The following is a 23,848-nucleotide window of genomic DNA, read 5'->3' on the forward strand; positions in this document are numbered from 1 at the left end:
AACCTTGATAAATAACATCTTGTAATTCAGTTAAATATTCTCTTAACACTGGATTCATCTACTTTGATGGGAAGGGGGTGTATATTTGGAGGGTAGATTTTTGGTTTGCTTTCTAATGAGTTTCAGGTTAATGCCAAATATGATGCTGAGCATACCAGTAAAAAAAAAAAAAAAAAAAAAAAAAAAAAAAAAAAAAACTAGAATATAACTCTGTAAGTTTATTCCTGATGAAAAATATGGCACCTAAATTGCCCACGCTATATGAGTCCTTAGGCCATACATGTTTTGGTCTTGAACAAAGACAACACCAAATGCAGAAGTCAAGAAAAATATCTGATATTACTTAAAGTTGCTTTAATAGAGATAAAATTTGTTGTAAATAAATAGGTTTAATTATTTTTAAACCTTTGGGCAATGTAAAAAATTGAACAATTGGATACATCCTAGATAAATTAATATGAACAAGTTGCTTTGAGTAAAAGGTAATGCAGATAAGATTTCTGTTTCATATTACAAAAACTGATTGTTCATCAAAAAAGTAAAATATAATTGGTTCAAAACATCATTGAGAAGAGACAGAGATTCTATTTGCTTTAAGAAGTTTTAAAAGTCAAAATTTTCCTAAAGATATTACAAAACTCAGGATAGAGCATATAAATGGATGAGGTACACTGCTCAGAAAGTAAACAAGGACTGCACCAAACCAACAACATTGGAAAGATATTGTCCCCACATGTCAGGGAAGCTTCACTGTTGGAAGCAGTGAGTTCTCCTGGAAGCAGAATGTGGCTCCAGCTATTGTAATTAACCATAGTATCTGATGGATTGTTCATTAGGAAAAAAAAATGCCAAGTAATATGGTGAAAAGATAAGCCATCTACCAAATCCCTTAGGTTGAAAATGGTACTGCTTTCCACACATAAGCAATATGCCACTACAGACATACATATTGCAGCTCCCATGATATGTGTTTTCAGCCCCTGAAGGTAGTATTTTGTCTTTATCACTGTTATTCAAACTTCTAAAAGAAACAATATAAAAAGTAATTATGTGTTTAAATTATATTCTCTATGTGACAATGTTATGACCAACAATGAAGTTATTTTACTATGTGTAATTTGAAAACTTGTTACTTTTGTATATACAACAGTATTCATAACAAAGATAACATATTATTAAAACATAAATTAGTGTATATTAGAAATTATAATAGCACTCTGCAAATTGAGACTCATGTTTCAAGATGTATAAGCCATATACCACACCCACATCATTAAATTTAAAATATGTTGCATGATTCAAACAGAAATATATACCAATTTCTTTCACTTCTCACAAGCCATGTATCCTGAATTTGTGTAACCTACACTTATAAGCCAACTACCACCCAGTGGAGAGAAAGAATATCTTTCAGGAAGATTTGAGGTATATGTCAGGTGGGGGTGTCAGGGGAGAAGGGAGGGCAATGGGAAATGAAGGAATAGAGCATTTAGCCTTGTTTAGATTCAGGCACTACTGATCATAAATTTGTATTTTCACAGGAAAGGAAATGTTTCCAGAAGCTCATTCTGCAATGTTGCTTAGGGATAAAACCAGGCTAGGATGTTCATTAATGACAAACCATTTCAACATTTAAGCTCAGAGAAAGGAGAAGAAGGGATTGGGGGAGAAGTAAAACTGAAGACCAGGAGGGAGAAAGGCTGGAAGAAGAGGTGGCAGCAGGTTGGGGAGGGTGAGAAGGCAGGAGGGGGTCGGGGGAGATAGTGTGTACACACATATGAGTGACAGTGTGTGGAGCAGAGGAGTGTATGTGTTTTAAACAGCAAGAATCTGAACGTGAGAGGGGTCGGTAGAGTACAGAAGTGCCCATGTGTGCTAGGATATGAAAGAGCATGTGAAGGAGTGCGTTTATAAAACTAAGATTTATGAGGGTGAGAAATGGTACTTAGGAGGAAAGCGGGAACATGCATGTGGGTGTGACAAGGGTGGGGAAGAGCACGGGGAGAAGGATGTGGGAAATGGGAATCAAAGAGGGAAGACAAGGCACAGAGTGAGGACACTAACAAGAATGAAAAATTAAGGGAAAGGGAAGGGTGAAGAAAGGAGAGGATAGGGTTAAACAAGTGGATAAGAAATAAAAGTGGAGGAGATTAAAAGGGGAGGAAACAGAAAAATAGAAAACGGATGAAAGAAGGCAAAGAGTAAGACGGAGGTGGAGAAAATGGTAAAAGAGAGGAAGGAAAAAGAAGAGAGGGGAGAAACCGGAAGAAAGAAAAAGAAAGAAAGCTAAAGAGGGAGAAAAATTGAGCCTGAGTGTCCAAGTGAGAGGGAAAAATAAATGGAGCAGAGAGCCAGCACTTTGACAAAGTCGCTTAGGCTAGAGTGAAATAGAAACAAACCTGATAAACTTGTCAGACTCTCGGAGAGTACCCCATGACAGTAAAACAGAGACCTTGTGAATTGAGTTTCAAAGTGGCACCTGCTCCTCCTTCCAAACCTGACACTTCACTCAACCCCGGGCTACTTGGCTTCCCAGCAAAGTGCTTTAGCATCCTAAGTCTAGCTTACTACCTGCCCTGGCAAAAAAAAAAAAAAAAAAAAGAGGCTTGGATTCTGGGAAGAATCAGCACCGGGATTTCTTGAGATGTGGTCTTTTGATTAGTGAGCACCACCAGTATTACTAAGAAGGTAAAGAAGGTGGAAAGAGAGAAAGAGAGACTGAGACAAGTACGAAAAGAAAGCCGTTCTTCCTACCTAAGCACCGCCGTGTCCCCTTTTCTGACCATCATGTTGTCCACGGTCGCCCAGGGGAAGTCCACACTCTGTCCAGCGGGGAGGCAGGAGGGTAGCAGGCAGCACAGGCTGAGGAGCACCGCCGCCAGCCACTGGTTCGAGCAACAAGCACCCTGCACCAACAGCATCATGTCCATCCCTGCTAGGGCTGCTCACTCTCCAGCAGCTTTCAGCTCGCACTCCCCCACCCCCTGGTGCTGGCGAGTCTTCCCGGGAACCAGGCGGCGCGCCACAGATTTTTTTTTTTTTTTGAGTGGGTGGGTGGGTTTCTTTTCTTTCTTTCTTTCCCCCCCTCCTAGTTGTCGGGTGTTGTTTCTTTTTTCTGTCTGTCCTCCTCCTCCTCCTCTTCACTTTCCCTCCCTCCCTCCCCTCCCACCCCCTGGCGCCACACTACACCTCCTCTCGGTTGCTTTTGGCCGAGTCCGGAGTGTGTCTAATTCTCGGGCGGCTCGCACACCATCTAGCGAGGAGGCGAGCGCGCCGGCGAGTGAGGGAGGAGGCGCGGCGGCGGCAGGGCGAGCGGCGGTGGCTGCAATCGCAGCAGCAGTAGCAGCGGCAGCAGAGGCAGAAGCAGCGCGGGGCGCAGCGGCGGCCGCCGGCCCCCGGGCTCGCGCGCGTTGCCAAGCGGCCGTTTCCTTAGCAACCCCGCCCGGGGATTGAGGATGGAGCAGGGAGGGGGGGAAATGAAAGGGGGAAAAAAAAGATTGAAAAGAAAAAGAAAAGAAAGAAAACGAAAAAAAAATTCCGAGGAGGTATATCACAATTGTGCAAACTGAGGAGGAAAGAGATGCACATAGACGGAAGGTTTCCCTCACTGTCGTAAGCGCTAGAGGGATGCTTTGCTAGAAAAGTGTACCGGGGCTGGGGTGGAGAGAGCTGAGGGGCGCTTTCCTTCCCCTCTTCGGTGCGTTTTATCTCCTGAGGCACCGTAAGTTTTAAGTCTTCTAAGTTGTGGTCGGCGCCATCATGACGCCGAAGACTGTAAGTTGGTTTTTGTTACTGTTTTGTTTTTAATCTTGCCTGGGTGGTCTCGCGCTACAGTTAAGAAGCTGCTAACTAGTTTTCTTTTTACTCCTTTTCTGGAATTTGAAGGGACGGTGTGGCAGGGAGCCGATTTTTTTTTTTTTTTCGGGGACACGAAGGGGTGCGAGGCCTTGCGGTAGAGCAGCTGGCGAGTCTGTCCGGTCAGCCCATATGGATTGGAGGACGCCTGCCCTTCTCTAGGCGTCTTGACACACACACGTGTGGTGTGTGTGTGTGTGTGTGTGTGTGTGTGTGTGTATGTGTTAGAGAGAGGGAGAGAGCAAACGTGTGTACGTGTGTGTGTGTGTGTGTGTGTGTGTGTGTGTGTGTGTGTGTGAGACAGCGAGTAGTACGCGCGGGGCGCGAGCGCAGAGCTTGTGTGCGCGCGGCACGCAGGCGCGCTGGGAGGGACAGGGCGGGCTGTGCTGGGATGCAGTGTTGGAAGGAGACTGCAATCAAGTGTTTTAATTGTGTAGAGCTAGTCAGTTCTGTTATGTAAGAAGCAGTTTAACAGTTTAACCCGTTTGCGTCTATCAGACGGAATGATCAGCTCATCCGAATCCAGGCAGGGCAGAGTTATCGGGTTTAACGAGTCACAGAGTTTTATTTTTTAACAACCTCAAAACCGGGTTGGAACAAGCTTTCATCTCAGGGGGCGCAGAGCTGCAATCTCCGCTCTTCAAGCCTCAGCCCCTCTGCTGCTTCTCTAGGCTGTTGCAAGCCGCCGTCCTGGCCCAGGGCAGAATGGGGTACCAGACAGGGAACCGACCCTTACTCCTCCCGCTTTCTTTTCTTTCCTACTTTAACTCATTTTCAGATTCAAGATCCTTTAGCTATTCCGGGCCATTTACAAATCAATGAAAGAACTGATGCTGGAGTCCATAGCAGTTCTGCCCATCAATCTTGTTCAGTGAGGAGTTCGGGAAGCAGAGGACCCAAGTGGAGAGAAACAAGTAGTTAAAAATAAATTAGCCCCTCCTTAATTCTTTTCCTCCCCCACCCCTCCGCCTTTAGTAGTGTTTCAAAAAGATATTCTTCGCCTCGCCCCAGTCCTTCTCCTCTTAAACAATATAGCTGCCTTGCACATCCTAACTCGTTTTTCATAACGCTAGCAGGATCCTTTGGCAAAGCGCACCGAAGCAATAATCTCTGCAGGGGTCAGCATCCGGCTTCCTCCCCAGCCCGAGCTCTTTATGAGGCAGGCAGGGAGTCGTTTTGCTTGGTAGTAGTGGTACTCAGAGTGATTTTTATCGCCATGCATAAGGACGTTTGGGAAAAGGGAAGGCTTCCCATCACCTGTGACCACCCAAACTGACTGATATCTAAGAGCCCCTAACCAACAACACTTCCCTGCTAAACTAACACTCCAAGCTTAGCAATTAACCAAGAGGTTTGCAGCAGGAGTTGCTGATGTTATTAGTATTCAGGCTTAATTCTTGAAACCGGCTCAGATTGAAAGTGCAATAGTATGCAGCCGCATTTTGAAACGTCAATAAAATGTTAGTCATTTGCGGATGAATGAAAACATTTTCTTTACCGTCTGGTGTGCTAGGGAAATAATTGTCAAATGACAGACTCTTGCTAATATTGATGCCAAATACCTAGATAACACTGTCATCTGGTTAACTGAATTTTTTTCCTTCTAGCGTGGTACACTGATAGTTAAAGCTTAAAATTATCTAGAGCAAACGAAGGATTAGAAGAATTGACATGTCGTATACATGGGCAAAACTATGGAATATTATTTAGTATTTTCGCTAGAGATGAATTAGATCTGGATAAAGAGAAGCAGAAGGCACAGCTTCCGGCATTGTGACTCACTTTAGTGCTATTTTATGCAGAGATGGGGTTGCCAGCCTTTTCTAATACAAGCTATGAAACGCATCCTTTCCTAACTGTTGTTTCCCTGGGATCTGACATCTTCAGTGTCAACGGGGGTGGGGACTGGGAAAGAAGGAGGAGGGATTTCTGTGACCACGGATGAAGCTTTGCAGCAGTTTTAATATGTATAACAACCCTTCAAGCTTGTAAACGGAAACTGGAGCCACTTCTATTTAAAGGCAAAGAGTTTATTTTCCTTATTTCTAGTTTCTATCTCAGCTTCTATTCATTGATCAAAAAGCACTTAATTCTCACAGAACACAACCCAAAGAAGCAATAACAAACCTAGTTTACAGTTGCATAGAGCATTGGAGAGATTATTTACAGGTAGGTCAGTGCTATTTGAAGTGAGTGCAAGAATGTTGGATGGGGCAGCCCCTCTTGCCCTGTATACTTCTGCTGTCCTCTGACTAGAGAGGAAAATGATTTTAAAAGCCTTTTATGACATTCTTTCCCCTTGACCTTTCTAAGGGTATATATCTGAGAGGATTTTACAGGGTTTCCAGTATTTGCTTTTGAGGTCCCAGAGTTCTTCCAAGCAGAAACATAAATCCTGGAAGTCTTGGCTCCTTTTTGAGGAAAAACCAGAACAAAAACAAATAACCACAACAAAATGAAAGAAAACCTCCTAGTATCAAGAATAGATAATAGGATTGTTTAAAAAAATCTCTTAGATGGTTAAGATTGTCTTGGATGTAATGGAATCCATCCTCAGTCAGAATTTTTAGAAATGACATTGCTTTTAATTCTTCTTTTATAATTAGGTGCTTTCCTTTGTTTTTAAACTTCAACTTCTAATATTTGAAGAAATATAATAATCTGTATGGAATTAGTTTGGAAGGAGAAAGGTGGAGACTGATTGTGATAGCTTTCTATTCGGTTATGTAGATTGATTTACACTCTTTTCTTCCATGCCCTCTGACTGGTATTTTGAACATTCAGGAGTGTTGGGCAGGGTAATATTGTAAAGCTGTGTTAGTTAATAAGCCTGTTTTTATTCAGTGGTATAAACGAGATTATTATTACCAAAACATAAAATATAAATTCACATTTTTTCTTGATAATGAGTAAAGCCATATTCATATTTCATATTATTACTGTCTAGGCATGAGAAATTTTAGGCAAGACAGGACCCAAGATCTAATGAAAAGAACTAATGAGAGCATTTTGTAATTTCTGAAGGAAGTCAGTCAGGGTACACTTAAAAAAAGGACATATGAATAATAAAACTCGGTAAATTGGCCTATAATTGATTCTCTATTTGAATTAAACTGGCTTAAGACTGGAGCACCTTGACAACTAAAACTGATCATTAGTGATGGTTTTCAAATCAGTATGAGATGTATAAAACTTGGCAAATTTGTTGAGAGATTTCTCAACCTAGACTTTTTTGACATTTTGGGCTAGGTACTTGTAGGAATTGCCCCAAGCAGTGGAAAATGTTTAACATTATTCCCTGCCTCTACACTAGATGCCAGTGATACCAGTAGATGGCAGTAGTTATGATAATCAGAATTTCTCCTGACTTGATACATGTTTTGTGGATTGGGGGCATGGATAACTGGATCACCCCAAGTTACAAACCATTCTGGTGTAGGTTACTTTCTAGAAATATATGCTATCTTCTCCTTGTTGACAAAATAACGAAGCAGATTTTTGGTCCAAAAAACACAACTAATTTGAATTCTGTAGCTCCAAAATCATTTCTCCTCATCAGTTCACTCTCTGCATTTACCCTTATGTATAATCAAGTAGCCCAGATCAGCACAGATGCAATAAATTTAATGACAGAACATAAAAATATGTTTCTATGATTTTTTTCATGTATGGTAGGAGACCTTCTCAAGACCACAATTACAATATACAATTACAATGTCTTCTGTATTTTTAGAATACATTCTTTAGTTATGCATGGTTTGGTTTTAAATGCTGTTGTAAAGGAGGGTTACATTTAAGCCAGAATTGAATTGATAGTTCTCATTTTTAAAATAACTTGTCATTTTGTGGTTTTCAAGTAAAAGTAAATGGTGAGCTTGTTTCCATCCAGAACTCATTTAAGTCTTGGTATTCTTTATATTGTGGCAGTTGCAGGGTATGCACTCTTGGAGATGGCTGTTGAATAAAGGAGAGGAAAAACAAAGTCATTTCACTATTGAATCATGCTGTTTAATAATCATAGTTTATTTCACTCACTTTTCAGTTATTTACCATCTTTTCTATTAACTATCAGTTCTAAGGGTAAACAGATTTGGGGGTTTGTATTTTCAGCTTTAAAGGGACTTGTTAAGTTCTGCAAAAGCTACTGCTAAACCCTTCATTGTGAATCTTAACAAGATCTTTTTCTTCTATAGCAATTCCTTTCCTTTGGTCTTTTCTTCATCTCTGTATTCCTGCTCCACTTCCATCCCCTCCTCATTAGGCAATTCCTCAGGAACCAGCTCTAGGAGAGCCTAAATATCTATCCTCATCCATAATGGAGTTAAAGGTGTTTGCCATCTCAGCAACAGCCAAGTTGATTTTTTCAACTTCCACTCTCTCTCTCTTTTTGGCAAATACTTTGAAGTGATGGACAAACTTCACCTGTGTCTTTATTGATGCTGTCACAGATGTCACAGTACTTCTGCAATTGCATCATTGTCTTCTCATTGTCTTCCTTAGTTGTAGCAATAGTCTGGGCCAAGGTCCTCCTCAAGTAATAGACCTTATAGGCTTCTATAACACCTTGATCTTGGGTTGGATCCCAGAGGTGTTGTTTTGAGAAAGAAATACCATTTTGAATGTTGGAAGGTTAATAACCACTTAAAAGAGGATGTTGGGAGCTTTATTAATAACAAACAAAATTTTGAAAAGTGTGTTATTCTCCCAATACTGCTTGTCCGTTTTGCTGGCTCATCGATTTAGGAAGGCATCTTGGAAGAGAAGCTGAGTCATTAAGGAGTTCATATTACTCCTGTAGTACATGGGCAGTAAGGACAATCCTTGTGGACCATGCATTCACACTGTGCCAGACCACAGTGTTTTCTATCTGTAGCCTAAAACTTTGTCCCCAAGCAAGAATGTTATCCTGGTTTTCATATCCTTAAAACCTGGCAGTGACTTGATCTCTTTGTGGTTGAAAATACTTTCAGGGATCCATATACAAAATGGAAAGTTTCATCCATTTGCAGATTTATTGTGGCAAGTAACTATCCCCAAGGGTCAGTTTCCTAAAATTCTTCAGATCCCTCCTACACATCATCACTTGCGCTCATCACTCCTTTCATTTTATGTAATGAATAAAACTTTTTGAATCATTTAAACTACTCAGAGGTAGCAGTGAATTCAATGTGTTGGTCAGGCCCAATCCTGTATTTCATATTTTTATAATTTTTCATTTGTTCTAATGAGCTATACATGATAGTAGAATGTATTTTGACATATATGGAGTATAGCTTCTCATTCTTCTGGTTGTACATGATATAGAATTACATTGGTCATGCGATCAAATATGTACACATAGTAATGTCCACTTCATTCTACTATTTTTCCTATTCCAATTCTCCCTCCCATTCTTTCATTCCTTTTTGTCTAATTCAGTGTTTTTCTGTTCTTCCTTAACCTTCCCTCATTATGAATTAGCATGTGCATATCAGAGAAAACAATGGGCCTTTTTTTTGGGGGGGATTGGTTCATTTCACTTAGCATGATGTTATCTAGTTCCATCCATTTATCTGCAAATGTCATCATTTCATTTTTCTTTATGGCTGAGTAATATTCCATTGTATATGTAAACCTCATTTTCTTTTTCCATTTATCTCTTCAGGGGCACTTAGGTTGGTTCCATAGTTTAGTTGTTGTGAAATGAGCTGCTATAAGCATTGATGTGGCTGATATAAACATCACTGTAGTATTCTGATTTTCAGTGATCTCAAATTGCTAGAGATGTTGAACATTTTGTCATACATTTGTTGACTGATACTGTTTCTTCTTCTATGAAGTGTCTGTTCAGTTACTTAGTCCATTATTGATTGGGTTATTTGTTTTTTTGGTGTTAAAATTTTTGAATTCTTTTTGTATCCTGGAGATTAGCATTCAATCTGAAGTACAGGTGACAAAGATTTTCTCCCATTATGTAGGCTTTTTCTTCACATTTTTTATTGTTTCCTTGGTTGTGAAGAAGCTTTTTAGTTTGATTCCATCCTATTCATTAATTCTTGATTTCACTCCTTGTGCTTTAGTTGTTTTGTCAGGGAAGTCAGTTCATAAACCAATGTGATGTATGCTTGAGCCTACTTTTTCTTCTATTAGACTCAGGATCTCTGTTCTAATGCCTAAGTTCTTGATCTACTTTGAGTTGAGTTTTGTGCAGGGTGAGAAATAGGGGTTTAATTTCATTTTGCTACATATGGATTTTCAGTTTTCCCAGAACCACTTGTTGAAGAGGCTATCTTTTCTCCAAGGTAGGGTTTTGGCACCTTTGTATAATATGAAATGACTGTATTTATGTGGCTTTTCTCTGTGTCTTCTGTTCTCTAGCATTGGTCTTCATATCTGTCTTGGTGCAAATACCATGCTGTTTTTGTTACTATAGCTCTGTGTATAACTTCAGGTCTGGTATTGTGATGCCTCTTGCCTCATTTTCTCACTAAGGATTGCTTTGGCTATTCTGGGTCTCTTATTTTTCCAAATTAATTTCATGACTGCTTTTTTCTGTTTCTATGAAGAATGTCAATGGGATTTTAATGGAAATTAAATTAAATCTGTATAGTGCTTTTGGTAGTATGGCCATTTTGACAATGTCTGTTCTGCTATTCAAGAGCATGGGAGATCTTTCCATCTTTCTTCTAAAGTCTTCTTCAATTTATTTATTTAGTATTCTATAATTTTCATCACATTAGACTTTCACCTCCTTTGTTAGATTGACTCCCACATATTTTTTTTGAGGGTATTGTGAATGGGGTAGTTTTCCTAGTATCTCTTTCAGCAGATTCATCACTGATGTATAGGACTACATTTGATTTATGGGTGATAATTTTATATCCTGCTACTTTGCTGAGTACATTTATGAATTCTAGAAGTTTCCTGGTGGAATTTTTTTGGATCTTCGAAATATAGAATCATGTTATTGACAAAAAGGAATAAGTTAATTTCTTCTTTTCCTATTCATATCCCTTTAACCTCTTTCTTCTTTCTGTCTAACTGCTCTGGCTATAGTTTCAAGGATGCCAATCTGCATTTAAACATCAAAAATAGACTTTTGATTTGTCTGTGATTTTTATGTTGCTGAGAAAGTGCCTGGTCATTCAATCTAGGTCATCTCCATATTTAGTATAGGCTCTTCTCAAATTTTTATTAGTCTCATTGACTTCAATGAAGTAGATCCTTTAATGATTTCTATTACATTGTTCTTGTTTTTTAGATGATAAGTAAGGTCAAGTGGGATATGTCTGGCAAGCAATAACAATCACTGATTTTCTACCTTCATTGTCCTTAATCATTTTTAATTCTGTGTCCAGGTCAACCACTCAATGATGCCTTTTATGGCAACATTAACAGTAGATTTTGTATACCTAGAGGCCGTGATGAACAAAACAACATGTTTTAGTTAACCTTTACATTGCTGTGACTAAATGACCTCACCAGAATAATTTTAGAGGAGGAAAGCTTTATTTAAGAGCTTAGGGTTTCAGAGGTCTTAGTCCATAGAAGGCTGGCTCCATTCCTTGGGGCATCAGGTGAGGCAGAATATCATGGCAGAAGAGCATGACTCACATGATGATCAGCCAACAGAGAGAGATATTCCACTCCCAGATACAAAATATATACCCCAAAGCCACGCCCCCAATGTCCCACCTCCTCCAGCCACACCTTACCAGCCTTTAATCTCAGTTAATCCCTATCAGCGTATTAATTCACTGATTGGGTGAATTAACAACCCAATTGTTTCTTCTCTGAACTTTCTTGCATTGTCTCACATGTGAATTCTTGGGGGACACTTCACATCCAAACCACACCCAATGCAAGTTTAAATCAAGCACAAGAGAAAATGATGGAATCAAGAGACATTCTATACATGAAGCTATATGAGGCTGCTGCTGGCCTAACATGTCATACTAGTTTACCATAAACATTTTTTTTATAAGTACAGTCTAAAGTAATAAAAAGTATAAAATAAAAATACACAAACCAGTAACATAGGTTGTTTATTATCATTATCGGGTGTTATATACTATACATAATTGTATGTGCTAAATGTATGCAACTAGCAGCAGAGTGAGTGTTTACACCAGTATCACCACAAACATGAGCAATGAATTGCAGTAAAATATTATAATAGCTATGATATCACTAGGCCATAGGAATTTGTCCGCTCTGTTATAATTTTCTGGATCATCATCATATATGTGGTCTGTCACTGACTAAAACATCTTTATACAATACAGATGGGAGCAACACACACACATACACACAGATTTTTAAGAAATTGTCTCATGCAGTTGTGGAAAATGGCAAATCCAAAATCTGCAAAGTAGGATAGCAGGCTGGAGACCTAGAGTTGTATTGTGTTATAGCTGGAATGTGAGGGGAGTCTGGTGGCAGAATTCAGTCTTCCTCGTGGGACCCCAATCTAGTTTTTGTTAAGGTCTTCAACTGATTAAATGATCCCCCTTCTAAATGTGGAGGATATCCTGCTTTTCATAAAATCTATAGATTTAAAAATTAATCACATCTAAAATAACAACCTTCACAGCAATATCCAGTCTGGTGTTTAATAAAAGATTTGAGTACCAGGGCCGAGTGAAGTTAACACATAATATTACCCATCACACTTGTATACCTCCAGTTTACTCATGCTAAAGGGTAGCCCTTCCTCATCTTAGCTTAAAGTAAGAGAGTTTTTAATAATATCAACCATTGGCTATTTCTTTACTATATTTATTACTTCAGTACTATTTGATTCTTTTCAAGGCTTTCTTTCCCTTAAATAACATTGAAGCAAGCACTTAAGAAGAAAACTTTCCTTTTTTAGCGTATTATTCGAGTTTATTTTAAATACAGACTTCAAAAATTTTTTGCTATTTGAAACTACATTAAAACTATAATGAGTGCCAAACAAAACAGATTAGAATACTGAAGAATTCCTACTTAAAATGATAGTTAATCAAACCTAGTTCTGTTCGATTTTGTCAAATTCTATGAGCTGAATAAAATTATCAAGTATTTTTCAAAAAGATTTTTTTTTCCAATTTGAGGACTTATTTATCCTTTGACTTCTATCTCCCCATTTACTCCTCATCCTGGAATGTGAGGGGAGTCTGGTGGCAGAATTCAGTCTTCTCTTTGTGTGTTTGATAATCCCCCTTTTTCATACTACATAAAATAATATACATATATAATGCAACATTTATCAATGGTATTCTTCATATAAATAGAAAAAAATCCTAAAATTGTGTAGGCCCACAAAACCTCTAACAGCTTAAGCAATACTGAGAAGAATAAAAATACAAAGGTGGGTGCATCCCACTTCCACATTTTAAATTATACCCCAAGGCTATAGATATCAAAACAATATGTTAAAGGTTGAAAAATGGAAACATAAAATCATGGATGAGAAAGCAGATCAAGAAATAAATTCAAACATATGTGGTCAGCTAATTTTCAACAAGGGTACCAAGGGAAAAGGATAACAATCAGAAAAGGATAGGTTCTTCAATAAATGATGCAGGGAAAAGTGGTTTTCCATTTGCAAAGGAGTTCAAATTGGACCCTAATGGTATTTACAAAATTTAATTCTAAAGGGATAAAACACATAAATGTAGGATCTGAAACCATAAAACTTCTAGAACAGAATACAGGGGAAGATCTTGACATTAACCTTGATAGTGATTTTTTTTTTTTTTTTTTAGTTTTAATACCACAAGTTCAAGCTACAAAAACAAAAATAAATAAATAAACCAAATATCTCTAGAAAAGCTTTTCACAGAAAAAAAATCAACAAAATTTAAGGTAACATCCATAATGGGAAAATGTGTACAATCTTCATATCTAATAATCCAGATTTATGAAGAACTCTTATCATGCAATAGTAGAAAAATACAATTAAAAGTCGACAAGGGGCTTGAATAGACATCTCTTCAAAGAAGACATAAAAATGAGCAACAAGTACATAAAAAAGTACATAAGATTACAAATCATCATAGAAATAATTTTTCTGGATTTCATCTCTTTTATCATAGAATGTTACTTTAACCAATTTGTTCATTTCCACATTCCCACTGTAGAACATAATATCAGTGATGTCTGTAAGCAAAATAAATTTAGAGAAAAAAAAAACCTTTATGATGAATTTAATTGTAGAACTTCTCAGACTCAGTATGTATTTCAAAACAGGCAGGCTGTATTCATGTGATATCATGGAAATGGCTTTGGTTCTATTAATCTATTTTTTTGTTATCTATTGTTGTTGTGTGTTCATCAGAAAAACTTTGTGGCAATATAAATAAATTACAATGATGGGTAAGTACATTTAGTGAAAAGACCCCAAGGTTAGAAATGAAGAAAAGGAAATTTTCTTATGGATGTCCATAAATTTTAAATTGATACCTCTAGGTTAAATGATCTTTTCAACCAGAGTGAAAACTGAAATTGAGGACAGGAGACCTCAATTCATCTGGTTTTAGCTACTAAGTTGTGAAGGACCAAAGGTAAATCTGTTTCCTTAGATTCCATTTCAGCTCTTGCAATGCAAAAGAAAAGAATAATATGTAATCTCTAAGGCTACTTGTAGAATAATTGGAGGGACTAGATATTTTAATAACTGAATGATCAGCTTACTTCTATAAGATCATAGGTTACCATAGTCCTTGCCTAAAGAGATTTATTCTTGTACACTCAATACTTACTTTCTCTCTCTCATTTATTCTGGATATGATTGGACATGAACTATGGTGGCAAATGTTCTCGTTTTTATTCCTAAAAAAACAACAGTTCAGTCAATGTAAAGTGACAACTAAACTCAGTTATATTTTTTTTTCTTGGAGATTAAAGGAAAAAAATATCAGGGCCATGAGATGGGGATTTGTACACATGGATAAGTTATAAACAGTGGCAGTGTCAAAGCTGAAGTTGCAGGCTATTTCAAGCAACTTACCTAGACATACAATTTTGGTGGAAAACAAAATGTGTTTATCCTGATGCATATTATTTCCTGGCTTGTGCATACAAATGCCTGCATGTGTGTATATGGGTGCACTCACACAAACACACATTATTTATATTGAAAGATCTTTAAGGACTAGCATTGGATTTAAAGAACATTTGAGAGCTGTTTTAAAATTGAGACAAGTCTACAGTCCAAAGTATATTTGCCCAGACCCCACATCCTTGGCATGAGACATGTAAATGATCATGCTGTAAAACAAATAAAATTTTTCTCTATTTCTGTAATAATAATAATCTAGAAGGTACACTTACCTTGATCTGTCAATTTTAATTGGATTTATGAGGAAGGTTTTATCTGTGATCATTTATGGGTGATCTAATTTTCCATTACTCAAATCCAGATGCTATCAGGAACTCTTAAGGATATTTAGTCCTGTCTCTTCTGAGAAAGGAGAGAAGGGTTGTGGCCAGACAATTGCATGATTTCTTCTAGTGTAATTAGCTAATTTTTTCAAGTGCTTTTTTTCTTCCTATATCATCATTCAGAAACCAATTTTGGCATTCCCAAATGACTCATTTACTTGGGTTATTCATATATGATAATTCTGTTATTTTCAATGAGGGGTCACATGGCTTTTAAAGACCTCAAGCTACTGTTTTAATTATGACTGATTTTCTAATGTTCCATATAATCTTCACTGCAGAATGGAGGTGCTACAGCATGAAAGTAGTGATGGATTAATATTTATAATAAAGATTTCTCAAATGATTTCTATTTATATTTATTATGATCCTACCTTACTAGTGAATTTATTTCAAAAACAGTTTTGTTTTAGATGATTAGTGATTTCTCTCAGTTATCTGGCAACCTGGGATATACCATTATCACTGTAAAGTCTTAGAAGCAATTAAAAGGAATAAATAATGTGCAAACTCCAGAAGATTCAACACAAACTGATAAGAAATCTAAAAAGACATAAAAGGCACCACTTTCACCGAGAATTTACTATATGCCAAACTCTGTAAGTTTATTTCATTAACTCATTTCATGTAATGTGATTTGACATATATTATATATTATATATATATATTATTTTTAAAAATGATATGATAAACAGAGATAAGTTACATTTATTTAAATATATTTATTAATCACAATTGTAATGGTATTATATAAAGCAATTTAGTCAACAGAACATTGTGTGAGGGTCTTATTCCTTTTCTCGTTGTTTAGTTAGTAAATTTGTTATTCTTTGATTTTTCTTAATAAATATACATACCATATCTCTAAATTATTATTTTATATATGAATATTGCTTGAAATTATTTTATTAAGGCTATATTAAGTCCTAATATATTTTAAAGGAATATTTTATTTAAGAAATAAAGACTTGTCTGTTTTTTGCCATGTAGTTATTAAGATAATTCTGTATCTTAATAACTAACCAACTGTTGATCTCTAAAATTCCTTCTTGTTCTCCTGCAAACTAATATTTCAGAGTAGTTTTTCAAAGCAAAAATTATTGTTATTCCTCTTCATTTTTTCTATGGTTTTATATTATATTGTGAAGAATAATAACTCGAATCCTCAACCCATTCAGCAGACTGCAGGATCCTGCTTCTCTCCCACTTACTCCATTATGGGCTATGTATTAGTTTTCCAAAGCAACAAAAATACTACAAATACTACTATGGTAACAAAATACTACAGATAAGTGACTAAAGATAGAAACACTTTTCCCACTTGAAGCAAGAAATTTAAGATGGAGGTCTTTGAAGGGTTAGTTTCTCTGGGCCTCTTTCCTTGGATTGTAGGTGGTTACCTTCTTATTGTCTACTCTCATGATTTTCCTCTTTATAGACATTCCTCATATTGCTTCCACTAATTGTAAGTACCCCAGTCTTACTGGAGTAGGACCTTAACTTTATGATCTCATTAACCTTACCTCTTTAACACCTCTACATCCAAATGGAGTCACATTGAAGATTAGTGATTCAACATGGGAATCTGGGTGCCCAAATTTCTTTCCACAGTAGTCTGTGTTCCTTGAGATTTGTTTTGCTTCCTATTTTATTGCCAGAGTTTAGTATAATACCAGAATATGACAGAGACTCAACAAATATTTGTTGAAAGAATTAAAGAATAAGTTCACTTAAATATTGGACATGGAAGATACAGGCCTAAGCACTCTATAAAGCTTTAGAAATTGAGGTACATAAGTTAAAGAGTTAAAGGCCTTGTTTTCATAGATCGATCTCTCTCTCTCTCTCTCTCTCTCTCTCTCTCTCTCTCTCTCTCTCTTTCTCTCTGTCTCTCTCCCCCCTCACCCCCCACCCTCGGGCCCCGTGATACACATACACACACACACACACATACACACACATACACACACACACACACCTCTTTTTTTTATATTTGGTACTAGAGATTAAACTCAGGGGCCCTCGACCTCTGGACCACTGAGCCACACATCCCAGGCCTATTTTTTTTTTTTTTTTTAAGACACAGAGTTTCATTGAGTTGTTTAGCACCACACTTTTGCTGAGACTGGCTTCGAACTCCCAATCCTCCTACCTCAGCCTCCTGCACTGCTGGAATTATAGACGTGGGCCACCATGCCCGACCTTACGCTCACCTCTTAAAAAAAATAACATATAAACTGTTGTAACTGTTAATTCCTTGACTTGTGTTTTTCTACCTTTAAGATAGACATATGTTTCCAGCAGCTCAGGAGGCAGAGGCTGTCGGATCACGAGTTCAAAGCCAGCCTCAGCAAAAGTGAGGCTTGAAGCAACTCACTGTGACCCTGACTCTAAATAAAATACAAATTAGAGCTGGGAATGTGACTCAGTGGGCAAGTGTCCTGAGTTCAATCCTTGGTACCACCGCCACCCCCTAAAAAAGGTAGACATAGGTTCACTTACAGAAGAAGAACTCCAGACATACTAAGAAGATCTAGACATAATCCCTGCCCATGGACATGACTCTGGATGAAGAAAGTTCCTATCTCATTTCAAGTTCAGCTTACTTTTGGTAACTGTTCCAGTCTGGACCAAGGCTGACCTCAGTGTCTAATAATCTCACAACTTCATGTCTCTTTATAGAAAAGTTTACCACAATAGTGACAGAAGTGAAGTGTTATGACACAGAGGAATTGCAATTAGTATTTTGTTTGGAGATAACATTTTAACTCTGCATTAAAGCATATCTAGGATATAGAATATCATTATGAAGAGTATGCTTGACCATAAAATGAGTGGTGCAGTAAGAAATAGTACATGTTAATACTGTAAAAACACTATTGGGAGAATTGTGGAATATGTCTTCTGAATAGAATTAAGTTCCATTTTATTTTAGGTTGGAGAACAACATGACCACTTTTGTGCTTTAGGAATAGAATTTAATCACAATAAGAAAGATTAGAAATAAAAGGAGTAATGGAAAAGAAAATGACAGGATTAATGTTTTTGAACCAAATGATTTTTTAAAAATAAGTTCTACATTACCTACCTGTGTAGGTAATAGTGTATATCTATAAATGTTCTCATTTAAACTATATATTGACTTCCATATTTATAAACTACTAGTATATGATGTGGCATTACTATCCAATGATTCTGTTAAAATTTATTTATAGTTCTAGCCAAGGAAACAGTCAACAAATATCAGTCAAGAGTTTTTTCTCTTTGGATAAGTGCCTGAGAAAGAAAACAATATAAACAAAACAAAAGCTTACATGGGCATCCATTCATGTGAATGCTGTAAAAACAAAGAAATGAATCTTTCAAAAACAAGAAGAATACACAGCAAAAATAAAAACTTATCTGAGAAAAAAAATGCAATGTTGCAATTTAAGTTCACATCCATGATATTAAAATCATGGAGGCATGCTGGCAGTATTGACACTGTAGCAAACTGACCAGTGATATACAGGAAAAATCCAAAGAACTCATAGTGCTTACAGGAAATAAAAATGCATAATACCAGGCAAGGCTTTTGGCTCAGTGGTAAAGCACTTGCCTAGCATGTGTGAGGCACTGGGTTCAATCCTAAATACCATATAAAAATAAATAAATAAAATAAAGGTATTGTGTTCATCTACAACTAAAAAATATTTTTAAAAATGATTGCTACCTAGCATATGAATATGATAAAGTTCACATAACCAGTAGATTACAGGAGGAAAAATTAGTCAAAAAACAATAATGATAAAAGGAGTTAACTATTTAGAAAATAGTAAAAACCATCATCTTATGCCATTCCATGAAAGAAAAACAACAGTCATTGAGGGTCAAATGGGGTATGGAATCTTTATCTGATCCCAGGATGCAAAGGACTTTTAAGACTGTGTAGATGTCAAAAGAGAAATGAATGAAAAAAATTCAAGGCACATTTTACTTTGTGCTTTATAAAATACTGCACAAATTTTAAGAACAAATGAAAACCCAATAAAATAATTCCATATTTATAAACTACCAGTATATGATGTGGCATTACTATCCAATGAAAAATTAAAATAACACTAATTAATGATAACACTAATTAATTAATTAATTAATCAATAATTAATTATATGAAAAATTAAAATAACACTAATTAATGATGGCCACTCTTTCCATTTCTAATATTTAAATAATTTCATCATCATAAAAAACCCCATTAGTTAGACACCATCATTAGTCCCAGCCACAGAAGAGGAAAGTGGGGTACACAGCAGCTCAATGGATGATTAAGGTCCCAGAGACCTCAAGTGTAAAACTGGAATCCGAAATGAAGAAATTGGGCTTCCAATTCTGCATTTTCTTCCTCTCCATTATTCTGTCTCTGTAACAACTACCTTGATTAAGATCCGGTTCTAGCTATAGAAAACAACTCAAATAGGATTTATAAGAAAAGCAAAGAATATTGGCTCTGGATTATGTCTTTTAGCTCTTCCTCCTCCAGCGTTTTTAGTTCTGTGCTCTCACTTGTGATTTATTCTGTCTGTTCTTCTGCCTCTCAATTTTTTTCTTTCCTCTGTGGAACAAAGTACAATCTCAAACTACATATATGTACAGTATGACCTTGTTCAGAAATCTAAGGTACTTTGGATATACAGTTCTACCTTTCCTAAAAATAAAGGGAAATTATAAATATTTTAATCAATCATCTGCCTATGTCTTTATTTTTCTTCTCCAACTTCTATACAGTGATCTTTGTCTTTGTGTACATACAAATCCATCCTTCATATACAAAATATCATCAACTCTTATTTCTTAGTGATAGATTAATTATTTTTGTTCATTTTTAAGTTGTGCTCTTTTGTGTTTGCCAAATGTTCGACAATGAATAAGAATTTCTTTAATATTTAGATGCTTCAAATTTTTAAAAATAAAAATGAAAGTAATTACGATTTAAAATGGTACAAAGATACCATTTCAAAGAAATATTTATGAATATTCTGAAAAAGTTAAAAGTATAAATTCTGAAGCCTAAAATAATAAATATCCTGATTCTAACTTCTTGGAAATATCTCTAAAACTGTAAGATGTTTAACACTACATTTAAAATAAGCAAAAAAATACCCCAATTTTTCTCATGACATAAGACTTTTGAAAAAAACAATGATAATTTATTACCCTGGGAGAACCTTGAATCTTAGGAATTTATATATATATATATATTTATATATATATATATATATATATATATTAACAAAAAAGAGTGATTTTACTGCTTTATAACTTTCCATTTTAAACTCTTTAAAAAATAGTTCATAAATTCTTTATCATAGAAAATCTTGAAATATATATATAATCCAAAAAATTTCCCATAATTTACATTTCATGAGATGACATTTTAGTATATACATTTCTAGTACTTTATCTATGTGCATATGTGATCTAATGCTATGTAAATCAAAATCAGCCACTTATTAGTGGGTTCTATGTGTCAAAGATTTGAGAATGGATTGCATTGCCTAAAATCTCTACTGAGGAACCAATCAGAGATTGGCTGGGATTGTAGCTATCTCAAGGTTTTCTCAGATTAGAGCCAGTCATTACGGAGGTAGTTCAATCGCATGGATGGAAAAAGAGGTACTGGCTTTCATTGGGAGGTCTCAGTTCCTTTTCAGAAAGGATCTCCACTTGGGTGGTTGAATATTTGAAGTGCTATTATGAGTACCTTCTCTATCAGTAAACAATCCAAACTCCAAGAGGTGGGATTTTTATGATCTATCCTTGGAAGTCATATGCCATAATTCTGTCATAGACAGATTGTTCTGCAATATATCTATGATTCAGTGCAAAAGGGCATTATACAGTTTTGTGAATACTGGGAGTCAAGATCATTCTGAGGACTATCTTGGAGGCTGGATATTCTGTAGCTTTATTTGAATTTATAAAAACAGAATTATACTGCACTAAAATTTGTAATATGCTAAATATTTTAATTCGGTCAACTTTTCAAGCCATTAACATACCTCCAAATCTTAATTCCAAAGTAATATGTTGTTATATTGCTGTGTGTAATCATATAGGTATAATTTATTTAACTCATCTTCTATTAGTGGAATAATTAGGTTCTTCTATTTTTTGCTGTTTTTAAAACTTCAACTTATTTTTAAAATTAACATATAAAAACATAAAAATGATGCATATTCATGGAGTACCATGTGATGTTACTACAATTGAATAATGAGCAATATTTAAATCATTATAAACATCTGTCTCCCCAAGCATTCATCATTTCCTTTTGGTAAAAGTATTTAAGACATTGGGGTTGTGGCTCAGTGGTAGAGCACTTGCCTGTCATATGTGAGGCCCTGGGTTTGATCCTGAGCACTGAATATAATAAATAAATAAATACTCCATTGACAACTAAAAATATATTTAAATAAAGTATTAAAAGTTCTAACTTTTGATATTTAAAACAATATACAATTATAGTGCTAAAACTTTACATAATATATAATCAATATGAATGTGTGTGTTTGTGTGTGTGTATATATATACAGAATGAATTATTACAATTGGAATATATGGGTCTAATATTATAAGCTTGAAGGGTAAATTTTTGAAATATTGCAAATTATTTTCCAAAAGTTATTTCAATTCAGTTTATGGGTTTGTTCTTTTTTGTTTGTTTATTTGTTTGTTTTGTTTTGCTGGGGATTGAACCCAGGACTTTGTGCATGTGAGGTAAACACTCTACCAACTGAGCTATTTCCCCAGCCAAAATTTACTTTCCCATTAGAGAATTTGAGTTATTATTTTTTCCAATTTGACAATCCATGTACAGTATCCTATTTATGTTTCAGTTAATGTTTGTTTGCTTACTAATTTTTATCAGCTTTATTGAAGTGTAAATAACAAATAAAATTATATATATTTAAAATGTACAACATGTTATTTGAGTATAACTAACAAAGTGATATATATTTGAAATGTATATGATGATTCACAATCATGTCAATTACTTGTTCATTAACCCACATATTTGCCATGTTTAAAATTTTTAAGGGTAAGAACATGTAAGATCTATTGTCTTAACAAGTTTTAATTGTATAATACATTATAAACTATAGTCATCATGCTATACACGAAATCTCAAGAAATTATTTATCTTGTAAGTGAACATTTATATTCTTTTAACAATGTTTCCCCATTTGCTCCACACTCCAGCCCCTGATATCCAACATTTCACTTTGGGTTTCTATGAATTTAACTTTTTAAAATTCCAGATTTGCATGAAGTTGTAGAATATTTATCTTTTGCTTTTGAATTTGAATTTTTTGACTTAGCATAATGTCATCCAGATTCAATCATGTTGTCACAAATGACAAGATTTTATTCTTCATAAAGACTGAGTAGGATTCCATTGTGTAATGAAGCACATTTTTTTAAAATCAATTTGATTACTTAGACTCTTCCCTTGTGTTAGCTATTCATAATCCTGCAATGAACATGGAGGAGCAGAAAACTCTTTCACGATACTGACTATATTTCCTATAGATATACTTCCAGGAATGGGATTCCTGGATCATATTTTGGTTCTATTTTGAGTTTTTTGAGAAACTGTCATATCCTAATGGATATATCAATTTATTTTCCCAACAGTGACCAAAGATTTTGCTTTCTGCAAACCATTATTGTCACTTGCTATTTCTTATCCTTTTGCTAGTAATTATTCTAATAAAAGTGAGGTGATACCTCATTGTGATTTTTATTTGCATTTTCCTGATGATTGGAAATATTGAGCACATTTTGGATATATTTTGACCATTTGTATGTCTTTGGAAAAAATAGGTGTTTGAGTCCTTTGTCCATCTAAATTTACTGTTGATTTGTATGAATTCCATATATGTTTTTTATATTAAACCTTTATCAAGTGTTGGTTTACAAATGTTTTTACCACTGCATTGTTTTAATTTGATGATGGTTACCTTTTCTGTGCAGAAGCTTTTAGTTTGATAAAATTCCACTTGGTTTTTGTAGGTTTGCTTCCTGCAGTTTGTGTTTCAGTTCCAAGAATCTTACCAACATGACCAATGTCAAGGGAATTTTCCCCTATGTTTTCCTCTAGGAATTTTATGGATTCAGGATTTAAATTTAGTCTATTAATTTTTAATCTATTTCTAGTTAATTTTTTTTGTATTTTGTAACTTAAAGGTATAAATTCATTCCTTTGCACATGATATTCAGTTTGGCTGATACCATTTATTGAAGAGACTATTTTTTCTCCATTGAATATTCTTGGAAACTGTGTCAAAGATTAGTTGACCATATATATACATGGACACATTTATGGACTTTAGATTCTATTCCTTTGGTCTGTGTGTCTGTTATTATAATAGTATCATCATGTTTGTATTATTGTATTTTTGTGTTCTATTTTTGATAAGAAAATATGTTTATAACTTTGACTTTCTCAAAACTGATATGGATACTCTATATGGTTCTGCATGAATTTTAGCATCATTTTTATACTACGCATAATTTTTATATTACTATAAAATATTAGTGAAAT

The 23,848-nt window shown here is 35.5% G+C and overlaps 1 protein-coding gene and 1 long non-coding RNA gene across 5 annotated transcripts in view; one reads left to right on the forward strand and one right to left on the reverse strand.

Annotated features, from left to right (window-relative positions):
• Negr1 (neuronal growth regulator 1) overlaps nucleotides 1-3,241 on the reverse strand; it is a 789,855-nt gene extending 786,614 nt beyond the window's left edge. For 3 of the 4 annotated variants that reach the window (XM_040288864.2, XM_021731059.3, XM_040288863.2), the window contains exon 1: nucleotides 2,755-3,241. In XM_040288864.2, the coding sequence (XP_040144798.1) occupies nucleotides 2,755-2,930 (176 nt within the window). In that variant the 5' untranslated portion in view covers nucleotides 2,931-3,241. The remainder of the gene's footprint in view (nucleotides 1-2,754) is intronic. The other variant, XM_005332336.4, reaches the window with a different exon arrangement.
• Nucleotides 3,242-3,357: 116 nt separating this feature from the next.
• LOC120890802 (uncharacterized) overlaps nucleotides 3,358-23,848 on the forward strand; it is a 104,705-nt gene continuing 84,214 nt past the window's right edge. Inside the window, exon 1 of the long non-coding RNA XR_013427863.1 lies at nucleotides 3,358-3,774. This is a non-coding gene — a long non-coding RNA (uncharacterized LOC120890802). The remainder of the gene's footprint in view (nucleotides 3,775-23,848) is intronic.

The sequence above is a fragment of the Ictidomys tridecemlineatus genome, chromosome 11 (assembly GCF_052094955.1).
Source record: "Ictidomys tridecemlineatus isolate mIctTri1 chromosome 11, mIctTri1.hap1, whole genome shotgun sequence".
NCBI classification, from domain to species: Eukaryota; Metazoa; Chordata; class Mammalia; order Rodentia; family Sciuridae; genus Ictidomys; species Ictidomys tridecemlineatus.